Source organism: Pristiophorus japonicus, chromosome 1, assembly GCF_044704955.1.
Source record: "Pristiophorus japonicus isolate sPriJap1 chromosome 1, sPriJap1.hap1, whole genome shotgun sequence".
Classification (NCBI taxonomy): domain Eukaryota; kingdom Metazoa; phylum Chordata; class Chondrichthyes; family Pristiophoridae; genus Pristiophorus; species Pristiophorus japonicus.
The window spans coordinates 208,094,859-208,111,387 of record NC_091977.1 but is presented as its reverse complement, the minus strand read 5'-3'; the positions used below and the strand labels follow the sequence as shown (position 1 = coordinate 208,111,387).

The following is a 16,529-nucleotide window of genomic DNA, read 5'->3' as shown; positions in this document are numbered from 1 at the left end:
AGATGCCTCAAATGAACTACACAAACTGTGGAGCACTGTGATTTTTCTGCTACATGCTGGCTGTGAGCAAGGGCACTTTAATGCCAACAAATTCCTTTTTGGGGTCACTGAGTTAATGCCAAGTCTTACAAGGTGAAGCTTGTTGTATAAACTGAGAGATGCTACAAGTTACACTACAAGTTTTGTGCTTACAGAGCAGAACTAGTACGAAATGTTAAAGAGTCAATACCTTTGTGAAAATATGACCTGGAAATGTTTTTCTTTTGGGGAGAGAGAAACACTTGAAGGACCATAGCCTCGATTTTAACAGCCCCCATCTGGCGGAAACCAGGTGGTGGGGCAGTTAATATATTGGAATCACTTACCCCTCTAAATCCACTTCCTTCCCAGTGTGCCCCCATATTTACCTACTCCTTTGAGCAGGTGAGCAGGATACGCACAGGAAGGATTTGGCTTCCTGTTTTAACATGCAGATTGGGTCTGAATATTTCCCCCGATTGCTGACAAATCCCCTTCCCTCAATTCCTGACACGCCTCCTCTCCCGATTCATGACACCCCCCCTCTCCCGATTCATGACAGACCCCCTCCCCCCGATTCCTGACACCCTCCTCCCCCCGATTCCTGACACCCCCCTCCCCCCGATTCCTGACACCCCCCTTCCCCCGATTCCTGACACCCCCCTCCCCCCGATTCATGACAGACCCCATTCCCCCGATTCCTGACACCCCCCTTCCCCCGATTCCTGACACCCCCCTTCCCCCGATTCCTGACACCCCCCTTCCCCCGATTCCTGACACCCCCCTCCCCCCGATTCATGACAGACCCCATTCCCCCGATTCCTGACACCCTCCTCCCCCCGATTCCTGACACCCCCCTCCCCCCGATTCCTGACACCCCCCTCCCCCCGATTCCTGACACCCTCCTCCCCCCGATTCCTGACACCCCCCTCCCCCTGATTCCTGACACCCTCCTCCCCCCGATTCCTGACACCCCCCTTCCCCCGATTCCTGACACCCCCCTCCCCCCGATTCCTGACACCCCCCTCCCCCCGATTCCTGACACCCCCCTCCCCCCGATTCCTGACACCCCCCTTCCCCCGATTCCTGACACCCCCCTCCCCCCGATTCATGACAGACCCCATTCCCCCGATTCCTGACACCCTCCTCCCCCCAATTCCTGACAGACCCCCCCCCCGATTCCTGACACCCCCCTCCCCCCGATTCCTGACACCCCCCTTCCCCCGATTCCTGACACCCCCCTTCCCCCGATTCCTGACACCCCCCTCCCCCCAATTCCTGACAGACCCCCCCGATTCCTGACAGTCCCCCCCTCTCCCCAAATCCTGACAGATCCCCCTCCCCCCAATTCCTGACAGTCCCCCCCTCCCTCCGATTGATTAACAGTCCTCGACTTTATTAGTTCGTAAATGATCCAATAACTTGTGGAAAATTGGAACTCATGGTATATCTATTTTTCATCACAAATTGCTGGATTTCTTATGAACTAATAAAGGCGAACGCTTTTAATTTTTCAAGCTGGCCCCTCTTGTATTTATAGTGTCTTTCATTTGCTGATTCACTATCACCCATTTTACACTATCCCACAAAATCAAAATCTACTCCACTGACTTCAGGAGCTTATAATATGAATGGGATCATAGCCGTTCTGTAGCTCGGATAATTTTTTAAATCTTTCTGATATTTGCAATGTTTCCTTTGAGCCCATATGATCAGCTGGAGAGATACCATTAGGGCAAAGACAGCAACTAAAAAGAAAATAAAACAAGATTATTAGCATATGTGCATGTCTTTCCTGCATGGAAATGTTTTAATCCATTAGCATTCCATTAGTGAATAGTTTTGTGCTTTACCTGGAAGTGTTTGGGTCATAACAGTGAAGCTAATCCAGACTCCCATCTGTAGCAAGTAAGAGAACATGAATAAATTTACATTTTAAGGCAGCATAGTTCTGATCAACAGATACCATTGCTTTCAAAAACTATTCCACGGATAGCAGCATACAACTTCCCCTCCTGTCTCAATTGGTAATGACAGTGGCCGAATCCTTTTACTTCCCAACCAAACCCCACAGGCGTTTTAGTGGATTGGGGTGGGGATTGATGGCAAGCCATTCAGGAATGCCTTCCACCACGCTCCTGCCTTCTATATGTTTGCCAGGGCAGATGTCAGTGGTGCAGCGTGTGACAATTTGTTGCTTAAAGGTGCTTCCCACATTTGCTTAGTTTAAATGCTGGACATGTGGCCGTCTGTTCGGCTTTGGGATCCAGCTTTCAAAAGCGGGTGGAGGGAACATCAGGGCTTCAAGGGAAAAAGTGACAGCGCAAGTGCTCATAGAAAAGTTTGCCTTTGTTTCCAGGTGTCAGTAACCCTGTTTGTGCCACTTTCTGGTGTTTTATGATTCTACAGATTAATTTTGCAGGATAATTAGAATTTTTTTTTTAGCTATAATTAACCATCTCAAATATTGTGCCGCAAGTTCTGACAAAAGGTTCACTCTGTTTCTCTATCCACAGATGCTGCCAGACCTGACGAGTATATCCAGCATTTTCTGTTTTTATTTCAAATATTGTGAGGCTAGGCTCCGTGTGCTTGGCATAAAATATCATTCAAATCAGTATACAACATCAAATGATTTAATACCATTAAAATTAAAATAATTCATTACCTCATATGTGTAGTTGGGGCAGGAGACCAGCTTGAAAAGCCAGGTGAAAGGATTGTATGTGGGTCTTACAAAATGAGTCTTAGTACCTCAAGGAAAACAAAATACAGATATTACGGCACTTGACATTAAACAACTTACATTTAAATAATGCCTTTCAAGTCGGAAAGTGCTTTACAGCCAATGTATCCTTTATTTTGACTTGTAGTACCATTGCAATTTGGGAAACACGACAGCAATTATGCACACAGTAAGATCCCACAAACATCCATGAGATACTGTTAGGTAAACTGTTTTAGTGATATTGGTTGATTAAAAAATATTGGCCAGAATAACAGGGAGAACTCCCCATCTCTTCTTAAAATAGTGCCATGGGATATTTTATATCCACCTGAAAGGGTAGACGTCCAAAATACAGAATCTCCAACAGTGCAGCACTCCCTCAGGTCTGCACTGGAGTGTCAGCCTGCATTATGTGCTCAAAGGTTTGGGGTGGGACCCATGGCCCACAACCTCTGACTCGGAGGAGATTTTGCTACCAACGAGCCACAGCTGACACTTATGTAAGCCAATGCTTAAAATGCAATAAAATGTAAAAATCATTCAATTCAAACCAGACAGGATTTCAGATCTCACTAAGTGTTACAGTGAATAAAGGGTCAAACAAGGGTTGCTGCTATTGTTAAGTCATTACAGTTAGTACAGTGTAATAGCAGCAGTTAATGGCAATTAAATGAGAATTGTACTTACTTGTTTTATGCACCTGAACTAAGACACAATTTGTAAAATAATTTCCAGCTCCACAGACCTAGAGGGAAAAGTACAATTATTATTTGTTTTGAATAACTCCTTAAGTGCAAAGCATTAGTGGAATTAACCATCTTACACAATTGCAGAACTTGTAATTAGGCTGTGAGATGAATTAAGAATTTGTCTTGGCCAGGACAGAGATCTGATAAATAGCTCTGCACAAGACTTCTGGGATACCTTTCTCATGAGTTATGATCCATTTTAAAGGCAGAGATATTTATCGTTCATCATTGTTGGCTTTAACCATAGCTTTTTCTTTAAAACAAAGAATAAGTTCAAGTAAATGCCCAAGCCAAGATTTTATGCAATCTGCATCATGACAGAAAGAGCTTGCAGTGAGGCAAATTAATGATCTAATACTGTGCCTTTGACTCATCCAGTTTGCCATGATATATCTCTTCTGGAATGTGTGCCAAAGGAGGAAAACATAAATGTTCCTTTTGTTTCTGTAATATGCCATACATATCACGGTCACACAGCTGCGCAATATGGTGGCTCATTTATGATTTATATAAACAAATAATTATTCCATTTTTAATACATGAGAAAATAACTCTTGTCTTTGTGCAGCGATGCACAAACTACTTCCACCCCGATGCAGATCTTGCCTCCCTGATTCTAACCTAACCCATCTGGTGGAAACTTGGCAGATTTTGATCAGAATGCCTGCTCAATTTAACGCTCCATTGAAGTCACTTTGGCAAAATCCATTTGTACAAGATTACCAACATTCATTTTGCAATGCTGGAAAAACAATCTTTTGAAGTGGTTACAAATTTGCATGAGCAGGAAATAAAATTCAGTCCCAATTTACAAATGTTATTTGTCCTCCTTGCATCAATACGGTTTTTCAATGTTAGGAAGCAGCATAATGCACACTGAGGTTATCAGTTATTCCCCAAAATTTAGTTTCATTAATTGTTATTTTGGAGGAGGCAGGTCCTTCATAATCTTTTCCATTAACGTTACGGATTAAACAATTTCTGAATAAGCTAAGACTCCAGATTGTGCTTTTTCATTTGGAAAGTCTTTTCATAGTAAACCTAAAAGGAAACATATTTTGGGGCTAAAAACATTAGGGCCTACATTGATGAAAGCTAAGTTCCGCCCGGTTATCGGCGATACCTGGGCGGTGCTTGCTTTTTTACCACCCACTACCGTTGGGGCCGATTGGGCACGAGATTTATCCCGGTTTTCTTGGTGGGAGCAGCAGGCATCGGGAGGCAGTGGCCGGTAATGAGCGGTAGCGGGAGTTGGCGGTAGGTGCAGGCCCCTCGGCTCGGGAAAGATCGGAGGCCATGTACTGCGCATGTGCGAGATTTTGAATTTTTTTGGTGTCTTTTTTGAATGCCGACCTCACTTTTCCTGCGATTGGGGCTGAAGGGTCAGTTGCACATGCGTATAGAAGCTTGTGAGTGAATTGCACCTGACAGTTAGAGAAGGAAGCCATTGAGAGAGAGAGAGGGAAGAGAATCATCAGCCATCCACCTTGAAAACCCATCATGAGTGATAGAAAAGTTGCAAGCAAGTCCAATGCAGGGAGGCTCAGAGCTCCCTGGTTTACAGATGATGAACTGGAGGCACTTGTCTCAGAGGTGGAGCGCCGTTACAGAGAGCTCACCAGGGATGGTCGTGCCAAGCCAGCCCCGGCCCAATATAAACGCATTTGGCGGGAGATTTGGGAGGCCGTGTCTGCAGTGGGCACCATGGTTCGGGCAGGAGACCAGTGCAGGAAGAGATGGAATGATGTGGTAACGGCAGCAAGAGTAAATAAAGATCTTACTGATGTACTCCCGTACGACAGAAAAAGTATATGTAGTCATATTGTGTGTGTGTGTGTGTTGCATCTGCAAACTGGTTAAAGATTGCAACTTTTATTTCTGCAGAGGAAAAGAACAGCCAACGTCTCAAAGCAGTGTGGTGCGAGAGGGGGCCCACAAAAGGTCATCAAACTGACTGACATGGAGGAGCAGGCCTTGGCGTTGGTGGGTGACCACCCCCTTGCCACCATACATGGTGGTGCTGATCCCGTGCTGCAGCATGGTAAGTTGATAATAATCTCCAGTCTATGTTACTCTCTTGTCATGCAAGGTCATGTAATATGATGTCAAATGCATTTTAACGTACTGTCTGTCGGCCATTTAGGGTGTGGTGATGCAGCACTGACAGTTCTTGAAATAAGACTGTGATACGTGATGGTGCTCTTGTCAGCATTACCAACCCCGACCCGCCCCTCCCCATTCCGCCCCCCCCCCCCCCCACGTCCCCCGCTGCTAAACACTGAAATGTTGTATTGTACTTGCAGATGATGAATCGGACAGCACTGACCTAAGCACCCCATTACATAAGAACATAAAAAATAGGATCAGGAGTAGGCCATACAGCCCCTCGGGCCTGCTCAGCCATTTTATACGATCTTGGCTGATCCGGTCATGGACACAGGTCCACTTCCCTGCCCGCTCCCCATAACCCCTTATTCCCTTATTGGTTAAGAAACTGTCTATCTCTGTCGTAAATTTATTTAATGTCCCAGCTTCCACAGCTCTCTGAGGCAGATTTACAACCTTCTGAGAAAATAAATTTCTCCTTATCTCAGTTTTCACTGAGCGGCCCCTTATTCTAAGATTATGCCGTCTAGTTCTAGTTTCCCCATCAGTGGAAAATCCTCTTGTCAAGCCCCCTCATAATCTTAAACGTTTCAATAAGATCACCTCTCAATCTTTTGAATTCCAATGAGTAAAGGCCCAACCTACTCAACATTTCCTCATAAGTCAACCCCCTCATCTCCGGAATTAACCTAGTGAACCTTCTCTGAACTGCCTCCAAAGTAAGTATATCCTTTTGTAAACATGGAAACCTAAAATTGCATGCAGTATTCCAGGTGTGGTTTCACCAATACCCTGTATAACTGTAGCAAGACTTCCCTGCTTTTATACTCCATCCCCAAGATTCCATTGGCCTTCCTGATCACTTGCTGTACCTGCATACTATCCTTTTGCGTTTCATGTAGAAGTACCTCAGGTCCCGCTGTACTGCAGCACTTTGCAATCTTTCTCCATTTAAATAATAACTTGCTCTTTGATTTTTTTCTGCCTATGTGCATGACCTCACACTTTCCAACATTATACTCCATCTGCCAAATTTTTTGCCCACTCACTTAGCCTGTCTATGTCCTTTTGCAGATTTTTTGTGTCCTCCTCACACATTGCTTTTCCTCCCATCTTTGTATCATCAGCAAACTTGGCTACATTACACTCAGTCCCTTCTTCCAAGTCGTCACCTCTGGCACGCAAAGGCCACGTGCAATACCAACACCATCCACCTCGACATCAGGAGCCCACCACAGCAGCTCCTTCCACCACTCTGCCCCCCCCCCACTCAACATCCCCCATAGCCCTGCATCCAACCCCGCAACCCACAGAGACGAAGACCAGGAGGAAGAGCAGGAGGAGTTTTGCCCCACTTAAGCTTGAGTAGGTGGAAAAGGAGGACTCCATCGTCTTGACATGTTTGCCACCTGTGCGCACAACATTGGTATCAGGGTCCAAATTTTTGGGCTTCGAGTCGGAGGAAGCGGGACCAAGCGTTGTGAAGCACAGCACCCATGCCGTTAAAGCCACCAAGTCGCATCCACCCAGGTTGATGCAGCAAGGAGCTGATGATGCAAGACGGGCCGAAGCAATGCAGCAAATGGTTCAGCTGTCGAGGATGAACGTCGACCTAGGTCGAGACCTCCTCCAGGCCATGGCTGGGATAGCTGCCAACATCACCTTGTTTGCAGAGCAGCATACCAACAATATGTTGCTGCTGATCACCACGGTGCAACGAACCATCGAGTCTGTCGATGCCATATGGCAATCGATAGTGTTGTAGAGAGTAGAAATATATATATAGACTTAGGCATTAGGCACCTGCTGGATATTTAAAACTCACATAAGCTTAAATGGACACACACATAAAATGGCTGCCCAGGCATTATGGGAAATCAGGTAATCAAACTGTGAACTGTTGAACGTTCACTGACCGAGCAATAACCCTGTGAGGCCCACTGTAGGAATGCCTGGGAAGACAGAGATAAGAAGGAAACCATCTCCTGTGAACAAGGCCATAAACCAATTAATTCCCCAGGAAGAAAGATAAGAGGGAAACCATTTGCTGTAAACAAGGCTATATACCAATTATTTCTCCCAGATGAAAGAACTAGGGAGAGAACCTATAAAGCCATCGATCAGCCCAAGCTGACAATAACCGAACATATGGTTCCCTGGATACTAGGAGAATTCTATTGGGTTAAAAGAACCTATATGTAATCTATAATCGTTGTGATTGGCTTGTGTCCAGCCGTGATGGGCTGTGTAACTGTAGTAAACTGTTTTGTAACTGTTGTGAAACATATAAAGGTACATGTAACTCTTTGTTCTGTGAAGAGAAACCTGGATACGGTCCTGAGTTTTTCCTTCCCGCTGAGCGTAATAAAAGCTGCTTCAGCATTGGAACCGACCCTGAGTGTTGAGTGATTCTTCTAAGAAAACACTAACGCTAACAGATAGTCTCGGGCTATGGCGTGGAATCCCCCCCCCCCATGCCATACCAGCCAGGCCAACAGAACCAGAGGGTCTGGAGATGCCAGTGTCTTCCATCTCACCGCCTACATTCTCTCCCCGACAAACACGACAGCAGTGCTCTGGGTGCACTGCTGCACATCATGCTGGTACCGACGTGGTGAGGGGCAGGGGTATGGGTCGGCGTGGGGATGGGCAATCCATCAAGAGGAGAATGGGGCTCACTTGGAGCGGGGGGAAAAGAGATGGTGGGAGTGGTGAGTTGGGTGTTGGTGATGTTTGTATATATTGATCATGTTGTTGTTGTGTTGGTCTTTAAGATGTTGCCTTTTGATGCTAAATGCACTGTTTGTGAAAATAGTGTAAAATATTTTGCTTGACATGTTTACATCTTCCGCCACTTTTGAATGTTGTACAATTTAACACAGATTTTTTTTTAACCATTCTTAGTCAGTGTCTAACTTTTAGATAATGAGGGGTATGTGCTAAGAAACCCACAAATGTCCTTTAGATGTAGCGCAGTGTGCTAAAATTGTCAAAATCCCTGCCAGCTCCCTATAAGTCGTGCTGCTAAGCCACTGTTGAGCTCTCAGCAGCTTTTAAGGAAATATTCCTGTTTCCAAGATGGAAATCTATACTGAAACAGAAGGTGCACAATAAAAATGAAATGGAAGAGGAAGAGGAGTACAAGACCTGGAAATGTAATTTTCAGATGGATCCTGCTACAGATCAACTGCAAACTGGGAGGCAAGCTGTGAGGTGTGGACATCCCGCTGAAGTAGCTGATGGTGATCGGAATGGACATGTACCATGACCCCATCAGAGGAAAGCAGTCGGTGGTTAGATGCATTGCCAGCCTGAATAAGGCAATGACCAAGTGGTTCTCAAAGGTGGCTTTTCAGATGCCCAATCAGGATAACTCACAAGGAGCCAGTTGTGAAGAAGGGATTAGTGGAGACGCCCATAACTCTGGCAGTAAACGATATCAAGATACACTGCAGGAACGAGGCCGTGTATCAGTATCACTTCATTTTCAGGCCTAATAGAGAATGTTGGAATATACGGTATGAAATGTTGAATGAGCATCGGACGTTTCTGGACAGTCACCACTTTTGATGGCACCATACTCTACCTGCCTGTGAAACTATCCAAAGTGGTTGATCTCAAATCGCAAAGAAAAACTGACGGCTCGGAGGTGAACATCAATATTGAAATGACCAAGATCCTGCAGCCAAACTCTGATCTCTACATCCCCTATGGCAATGTGGTATTCCAGAGAGCTATGAGGAGTCTGGAATTAAAATTGGTCAGACGAATTTTCCATGACCCAAAAAATGCATTTGTTCTCCCTTAACACAGGCTTCTTACTTTATGTAATGGTGGAGCAGAGACCATTGTAGTGAAACCTATTACCTCTCAAATAGTGAGTCAGACCTAGGATGTTTGGTTCTGAACGGCTCAACTCCATTGTCCGTAGCAGCCGCTCAAGGTTGAGATAAGACCACTTTTTACAGAATGGTGTTTCTGGTGAGCGGTAACAGGATATTACATGATCCTAATGATGAAACTTGCATTTTGGGGGATTTTCCCATGGGTGGGCAGTATGGACAACCACCGGCAGTATTTCTCTGTTGAATTTACCACTGGGCTGTTGGTGGGAATAGCAATTCTACAGCCCCCTGGATGTCGAGGGACTTACAGGGGAGAATAAAGAAAAAAAAGGAAGCTTATGTCATATAATTATGGCTAAATACTATAGAATCTTTGGAGGAATATAGAAATTTAAGAGGTAAAATTAAAAAGGATATTAGGAATGCTAACAGAGAGCATGAAAAATTTTTGGCTAGTAAAATTAAGGAAAATCCAAAGATGTTTTATAAATATATTAAGAGCAAGAGGGTAACTAAAGAAAGGATAGTGCCTATTAGAGACCATGAGGGTAATCTTTGTGTGGAGGTGGAAGATGTTGGTATGATTCTGAATGAATACTTTGCATCTGTTTTCACAGAGAAAAGGGGTAATGCAGATACTGCTATCGAGGAGGAATATGAAATTCTGGATGAAATAAACATACTGAGAGAGGAGGTATTAAGGGGTTTAGCAGCTATGAAAGTAGATAAGTCCCCAGGCCCGGATGAAATGCATCCCAGGCTGTTGAGCGAAGTAAAAGAGGAAATAGCAGAGGCCCTGACCATCATTTTCCAATCCTCTTTGGATTTGGGAATGGTGCCGGAGGACTGGAGGACTGCTAATGTGGTACCCTTGTTTAAGAAGGGAGAAAGGGATACGCCAAATAATTACAGGCCTATCAACTGAACTTCCGTCGTGGGAAAATTATTGGAAAAAATCCTGAAAGACAGGATAAATCCCTGTACATCCCTGTCTGGAGTAAAAACAAAACAGGGAAGGTGGCTCAACCATGGCTAACAAGGGAAATTAAGGATAGTGTTAGATCCAAGGAAGAGGCATATAAATTGGCCAGAAAAAGCAGCAAACCTGAGGACTGGAAGAAACTTAGAATTCAGCAGAGGAGGACAAAGGGTTTAATTAGGAGGGGGAAAATAGAGTATGAGAGGAAGCTTGCCGGGAACATAAAAACCGACTGCAAAAGCTTCTATAGATATGTGAAGAGAAAAAGATTAGTGAAGACAAATGTAGGTCCCTTGCAGTCGGACTCCGATGAATTTATAATGGGAAACAAAGAAATGGCAGACCAATTGAACAAATACTTTGGTTCTGTCTTCACGAAGGAAGACACAAATAACCTTCTGGAGGTACTAGGGACCGAGGGTCGCGAGAGAAGGAGGAACTGAAGGATATCCTTATTAGGCAGGAAATTGTGTTGGGGAAATTGATGGGATTGAAGGCTAATAAATCCACGGGGCCTGATTGTCTGCATCCCAGAGTACTTAGGGAAGTGGCCCTAGAAATAGTGGATGCATTGGTGATCATTTCCCAACAGTATATCGACTCTGGATCAGTTCCTATGGACTGGAGGGTAGCTAATGTAACACCACTTTTTAAAAAAGGAGGGAGAGAGAAAACAGGTAATTATAGACCGGTTAGCCTGACATAAGTAGTGGGGAAAATGTTGGAATCAATTATTAAAGATGAAATAGCAGCACATTTGCAGAGCAGTGACAGGATTGGTCCAAGTCAGCATGGGTTTATGAAAGGGAAATCATGCTTGACAAATCTTCTGGAATTTTTTGAGGATATAACTAGTAGAGTGGACAAGGGAGAACCAGTGGATGTGGTGTATTTGGACTTTCAAAAGGCCTTTGACAAGGTCCCACATAAGAGATTGGTGTGCAAAATCAAAGCACATAGTATGGGGGTAATGTACTGACGTGGATAGAGAATTGGTTGGCAGGCAGGAAGCAGAGAGTCGGGATAAATGTGTCCTTTTCGGAATGGGAGGCAGTGACTAGTGGAGTGCCACAGGGATCATTGTTGGGACCCCAGCTCTTTACAATATATATTAATGATTTGGATGAAGGAATTGAGTGTAATATCTCCAAGTTTGCAGATGACACCAAACTGGGTGGCGGTGTGAGCTGCGAGGAAGATGCTAAGAGGCTGTAGGGTGATTTGGACAGGTTAGGTGAGTGGGCAAATGCATGGCAAATGCAGTATATTGTGGATAAAGGTGAGGTTATCCACTTTGGTGGCAAAAACACAAAGGCAGAATATTATCTGAATGGCAGCAGATTAGGAAAAGGGGAGGTGCAACGAGACCTGGGTGTCATGGTTCACCAGTCATTGAAAGTTGGCATGCAGGTGCAGCAGGCGGTGAAGAAGGCAAATGGTATGTTGGCCTTCATAGCTCGGGGATTTGAGTATAGGAGCGGGGAGGTCTGACTACAATTGTACAGGGCCTTGGTGAGGCCTCACCTGGGATATTGCATTCAGTTTTGGTCTCCTAATCTGAGGAAGGACGTTCTTGCTATTGAGGGAGTGCAACGAAGGTTCACCAGACTGATTCCAGGGATGGCTGGACTGACATATGAGAAGAGACTGGATCAATTGGGCCTTTATACACTGGGGTTTAGATGGATGAGAGGGGTTCTCATAGAAACGTATAAGATTCTGACGGGACGGGACAGGTTAGATGCGGGAAGAATGTTCCCGATGTTGGGAAAGTCCAGAACCAGGGGACACAGTCTTAGGATAAGGTGTAGGCCATTTAGGACTGAGATGAGGAGAAACTTCTTCACGCAGAGAGTTGTTAACCTGTGGACTTCCCTGCCGCAGAGAGTTGTCATTGCCAGTTCATTGGATATATTCAAGAGGGAGTTAGATATGGTCTTTACGGCTAAAGGGATCAAGGGGTATGGAGAAAAAGCAGGAAAGGGGTACTGAGGTGAATGATCAGCCATGATCTTACTGAATGGCAGTGCAGGCTCGAAGGGCCGAATGGCCTACTCCTGCACCTATTTTCTAAATCTACATTTGGAAAGGCAAGAATTAATTAGGGACAATCAGCATGGATTTGTTGAAGGAAGATCGTGTTTGACTAACCTGATTGAATTTTTTGAGGAGGTAACCAAAAAGGTCAATGAGGGTAGTGCGACGATGTAATGTATTTGGACTTTAGCAAAGCTTTTGATAAAGTCCCACATGGTAGACATTTCATGGAGGTTAAAGCCTATGGGATCCACAACAAAGTGGCTGGTTGGATCTAAAATTGGCTTTGAGTTAAGAAGCAAAGGGTAATGGTTGATGGATGTTTTTGTGACTGGAAGGATATTTCCAGTGGGGTTCCGCAGGGCTCAGTACTGGGTCCCTTGCTTTTGTGTTATATATCAATGATTTAGATTTGAATATAGGGAGTATGATTAAGAAGTTTTCAAATGCCACCAAAATTGGCTGTGTGGTTGACAATGAAGAGGAAAGTCATGGATTGCAGGAGGATATCAATCTACTAGTTAGGTGGGCAGAGCAGTGGCAAATAGAACTTAATTCAGAGAAGTGTGATGTAATGCACTTGGGGAGGACTAATAAGGAAAGGGTATACACATTAAGCGGTAGGCCACTTAATAGTGTAGATGATCAAAGGGAGCTTGGAGTGATTGTCCACAGATCCCTGAAAGTAGCAGGCCAGGTGAATAAGGTGGTTAAGAAGGCATACGGAATGCTTGCCTTTATTGGCCAAGGCATAGAATATAAGAGCAGGGAGGTTATGCTTAAATTGTATAATACTCTGGTTCGGCCACAGCTGGAGTACTGTGTGTAGTTCTGGTCGCCGTATTATCTGAAGGACGTGATTGCACTAGAGAGGCTGCAGAGGAGATTTACGAGGATGCTGCCTGGAATGGAGAATCTTAGCTATGAGGACAGATTGGTTAGGCTGGGTTTGTTCTCATTGGAACAGAGGAGGTTGAGAGGAGACCTCATTGAGAGTACAGCATTTTGAGGGGCCTGGATATAGTGGATAGCAAGGCGGAGGGGTCAATTAGGAAGGGGGCATAGTTTTAAGGTGGTCGGTGGAAAGTTCAGATGGGATTTAAGGGAGGGCTTCTTCACACAGAGGGTTGTGGGGGTTTGGAACTCACTGCCTGGAAGGGTGGTGGATACAGAAACCCTCACCACATTTAAAAGGTGCTTAGATGAGCACTTCAAGTGCCGTAACCTGCAGGGTTATGGACCTAGAGCTGGTAATTGGGATTAGACTGGATAATTTCTTGTTGGCCGGCGCAGATACGATGGTAAGTACTGCTGGGAATTGAATACGGCCAGGGTGATCTCTTGGACTGGTTTTGATTGCCTGGATGGGTCGGAGAGGAATTTTCCCAGATTATTTTTCCCCAATTGGCCTGGGTTTTTTTCTGGTTTTTGCCTCGCCCAGAAGATCACATGGCTCTGGTTGGGGTGAAGTGTAGAATGTTTCAATGTAAGAGGTGTTGTAGTTGTGTGGGGCAGACTGGTTGGGCTGGGTGCTCTTTACCAAAAAGATTAATTATCTGTTTGGACTTTCTTCCTCCTGATGCATGCTTCCTTCAGATTCTTTGATCTGAAAGTCCTCTAGGTACAAAGGTCAACAGCAGTTTCTTTGGGGTTCCTTTGTTTGGACAGTTATCCTGGAAACTTCAGGAAAATGTGTTGGCTAGCCTGGGCTTACCCATGTCTATCCTAATGACATACCTGTCTTTAGCATATGCCAGTTGCACCACACTTCCCACCCTCCCCAATTTGAGGCAAGCCCTGGAAATCCCAGGGTAGTTTAAAGGGGGTAGAAACCCAACTTCATAGATCTCTGTCCTCCTTTCCTCTTCTTTGCACCTGGTAACTGAGTGTTCCCCAAGCACATTGGAGAGCTATATCAACAACAACAACGTTCTTTTATATAGCACCTTTAGCTTACTCAGAAGATATTAGGACAGGTAGAGTGGCGGAAAGGTTTCGAGAGGAAATTCCAGAGCATAGGGCCAAGGCAGCTAACGGCACTGCCGCCAATGGAGGCGCGAAGGAAATCGGGAATGGACATGAGGCCAGAATTGAAGGAATGCAGAGTTCTCAGAGGGTTGTAGGGCTGGAGGATGTCACAAAGATAGGGAGGGTGAGGCCATTGAGGGATTTGAACACAAGGATTAGAATTTCAAAATTGAGGCCATTAATTTTGACTGCAGCAACAACAATATAAGTGGGTGCATCTAAGATGTTCTCAAGGCCTGGTCTAACGACAATACATATTTGCATCCTCACTAGATCACATCAACATCATCCTTCGCAGGGCCAAGAACCCATTTTAAAAGTGATCACAAGGAATATTCAGTGACAGCACAGATGAAAACATCTTTGCCTTCAAGGATATGTGTTTGAATCCAACCTGAAATCATGGGATGAAAGTTCTTTCTCTCTTAGAGCTGAACAGTCCTCAAATATATATTATTCCCAGTTTAAATTTCAGCAGAATGAATGACGGAAAGCAATAGACAATATAAAGCATATCAAAGTGAAGTAGTTAAGCACAGGACACTTTCCTAAATAAAAAAACTGGCTTTGTACGTACCAGAAAACAAAACATGGCTGGAACAATTTGTCTATTGCCGAAGCCTGGAAAAAAATAATAAAACAACATAATCCTTGGCATCCATCATGTAACTGTAGGCTGCACAATAGAAACAATCACGTCAATAAACTGGAAGGGACTGCTAAATGCAACACAAAACCGTCCTGCTTCTATGCATGTTAATTACTGTTTAACCCACTGTGTGCGGCTTTCTACAGGGTCTGATAAAAAATAATTTCTGATATTTTCAAACTCATCAAAAACAAATGGCGATTTATTAAGAAACACTGTATAAAGGGAGAGCAAAAACAAGACAATTTAAAATATGTGTTAGTCAGAATTGTGAATTAATGTGAGAGGAAAGTTCAAACAAGCCTGGGGAGATTTAAGAACTGTTAATGTTTATTTTTAAACCTTATTGTGGCTCTTTGATCCAGCAAGTATTAGAAGAGTGAGTGTTCTTTCTCCCATCAGATACATAGAGTTTAATTTTTTTTTGAATGTCTGCTTTTGGCATCAAATACTCATTTTTATTAAAAAACCAAGGTAGAGAAATTCACTTTGTTTGCACCTCCCACTGCCGCCTCCCACGACAGCAAAATTTGGCCTATTAATAAAAGGAAAATAGTAACATTTTTAAAGTTTAACTGTAAGGACATTTTTTAAATCCGGCTTTCCAACAGGGTGCAGTTATATTGCAGCCGATGTGAAACCAAAGCAGTGCTACAGCAGCAAGTCACATCTCTTGATCTGTTGCACCCGGGAGTCAGATCACAAACTTAATTCCCAAGTTACACTGACTAATGGCACATGTCGTTCGCTGATCTGTTGCAGCAAATTATGGCCCATTATCTGAATCCTGGTGGGTTAGTGCAACAACACAAAAATTAGCACTAAATTGCTGATGCCAATTTAAAAGAAATTTGAATCATAATACTTGGCATTACTTGGTCTAATTATGATTTTAGTGATGTGTGCCATTTTAAAATTCAGAAACTGAAATTTGATTTGTCAATCCCATAACAATTGGCTGAATTACATTTTTTAGCTCATAACCAGTACTGCATGACCTCCTTAATAAACTTATATCTGAATTTTGAAACTAGCATTAATCAAAAAATGAATTACACAAGAACACAAGAAATAGGAGCAGGAGTAGGTCATTTGACCCTTCGAGCCTGCTCTGCCATTTAATAAGATCATGGCTGATCTGATCATGGACTCAGCTCCACTTTCCTGCCTGCTCCCCACAACCATTTATTACCTTATTGCTCAAAAATCTGTCTATCGCCGCATTAAATATATTCAAAGACCCTGCCTCCACAACTCTCTGGGGCAGTGGATTCCACAGATTTACAACCCTCTGAGAGAAGAAATTCCTCCTCGTCTCAGTTTTAAATGGGCGGCCCCTTATTCTGAGACCCGGTTCTAGTTCTATTCTCCCCCATGAGTGGAAATATAC

The 16,529-nt window shown here is 44.1% G+C and overlaps 1 protein-coding gene across 3 annotated transcripts in view; it reads right to left on the bottom strand.

Moving 5' to 3' along the window:
- Nucleotides 1-1,393: 1,393 nt before the first annotated feature.
- LOC139268298 (trans-2,3-enoyl-CoA reductase-like) overlaps nucleotides 1,394-16,529 on the bottom strand; it is a 250,761-nt gene continuing 235,625 nt past the window's right edge. For all 3 annotated transcript variants that reach the window (XM_070886364.1, XM_070886372.1, XM_070886380.1), the window contains 5 exons: nucleotides 15,068-15,111; nucleotides 3,434-3,491; nucleotides 2,687-2,772; nucleotides 1,872-1,917; nucleotides 1,394-1,766 (listed from right to left, as the gene is read on the bottom strand). In XM_070886364.1, the coding sequence (XP_070742465.1) occupies nucleotides 1,639-1,766; nucleotides 1,872-1,917; nucleotides 2,687-2,772; nucleotides 3,434-3,491; nucleotides 15,068-15,111 (362 nt within the window). In that variant the 3' untranslated portion in view covers nucleotides 1,394-1,638. The remainder of the gene's footprint in view (nucleotides 1,767-1,871; nucleotides 1,918-2,686; nucleotides 2,773-3,433; nucleotides 3,492-15,067; nucleotides 15,112-16,529) is intronic.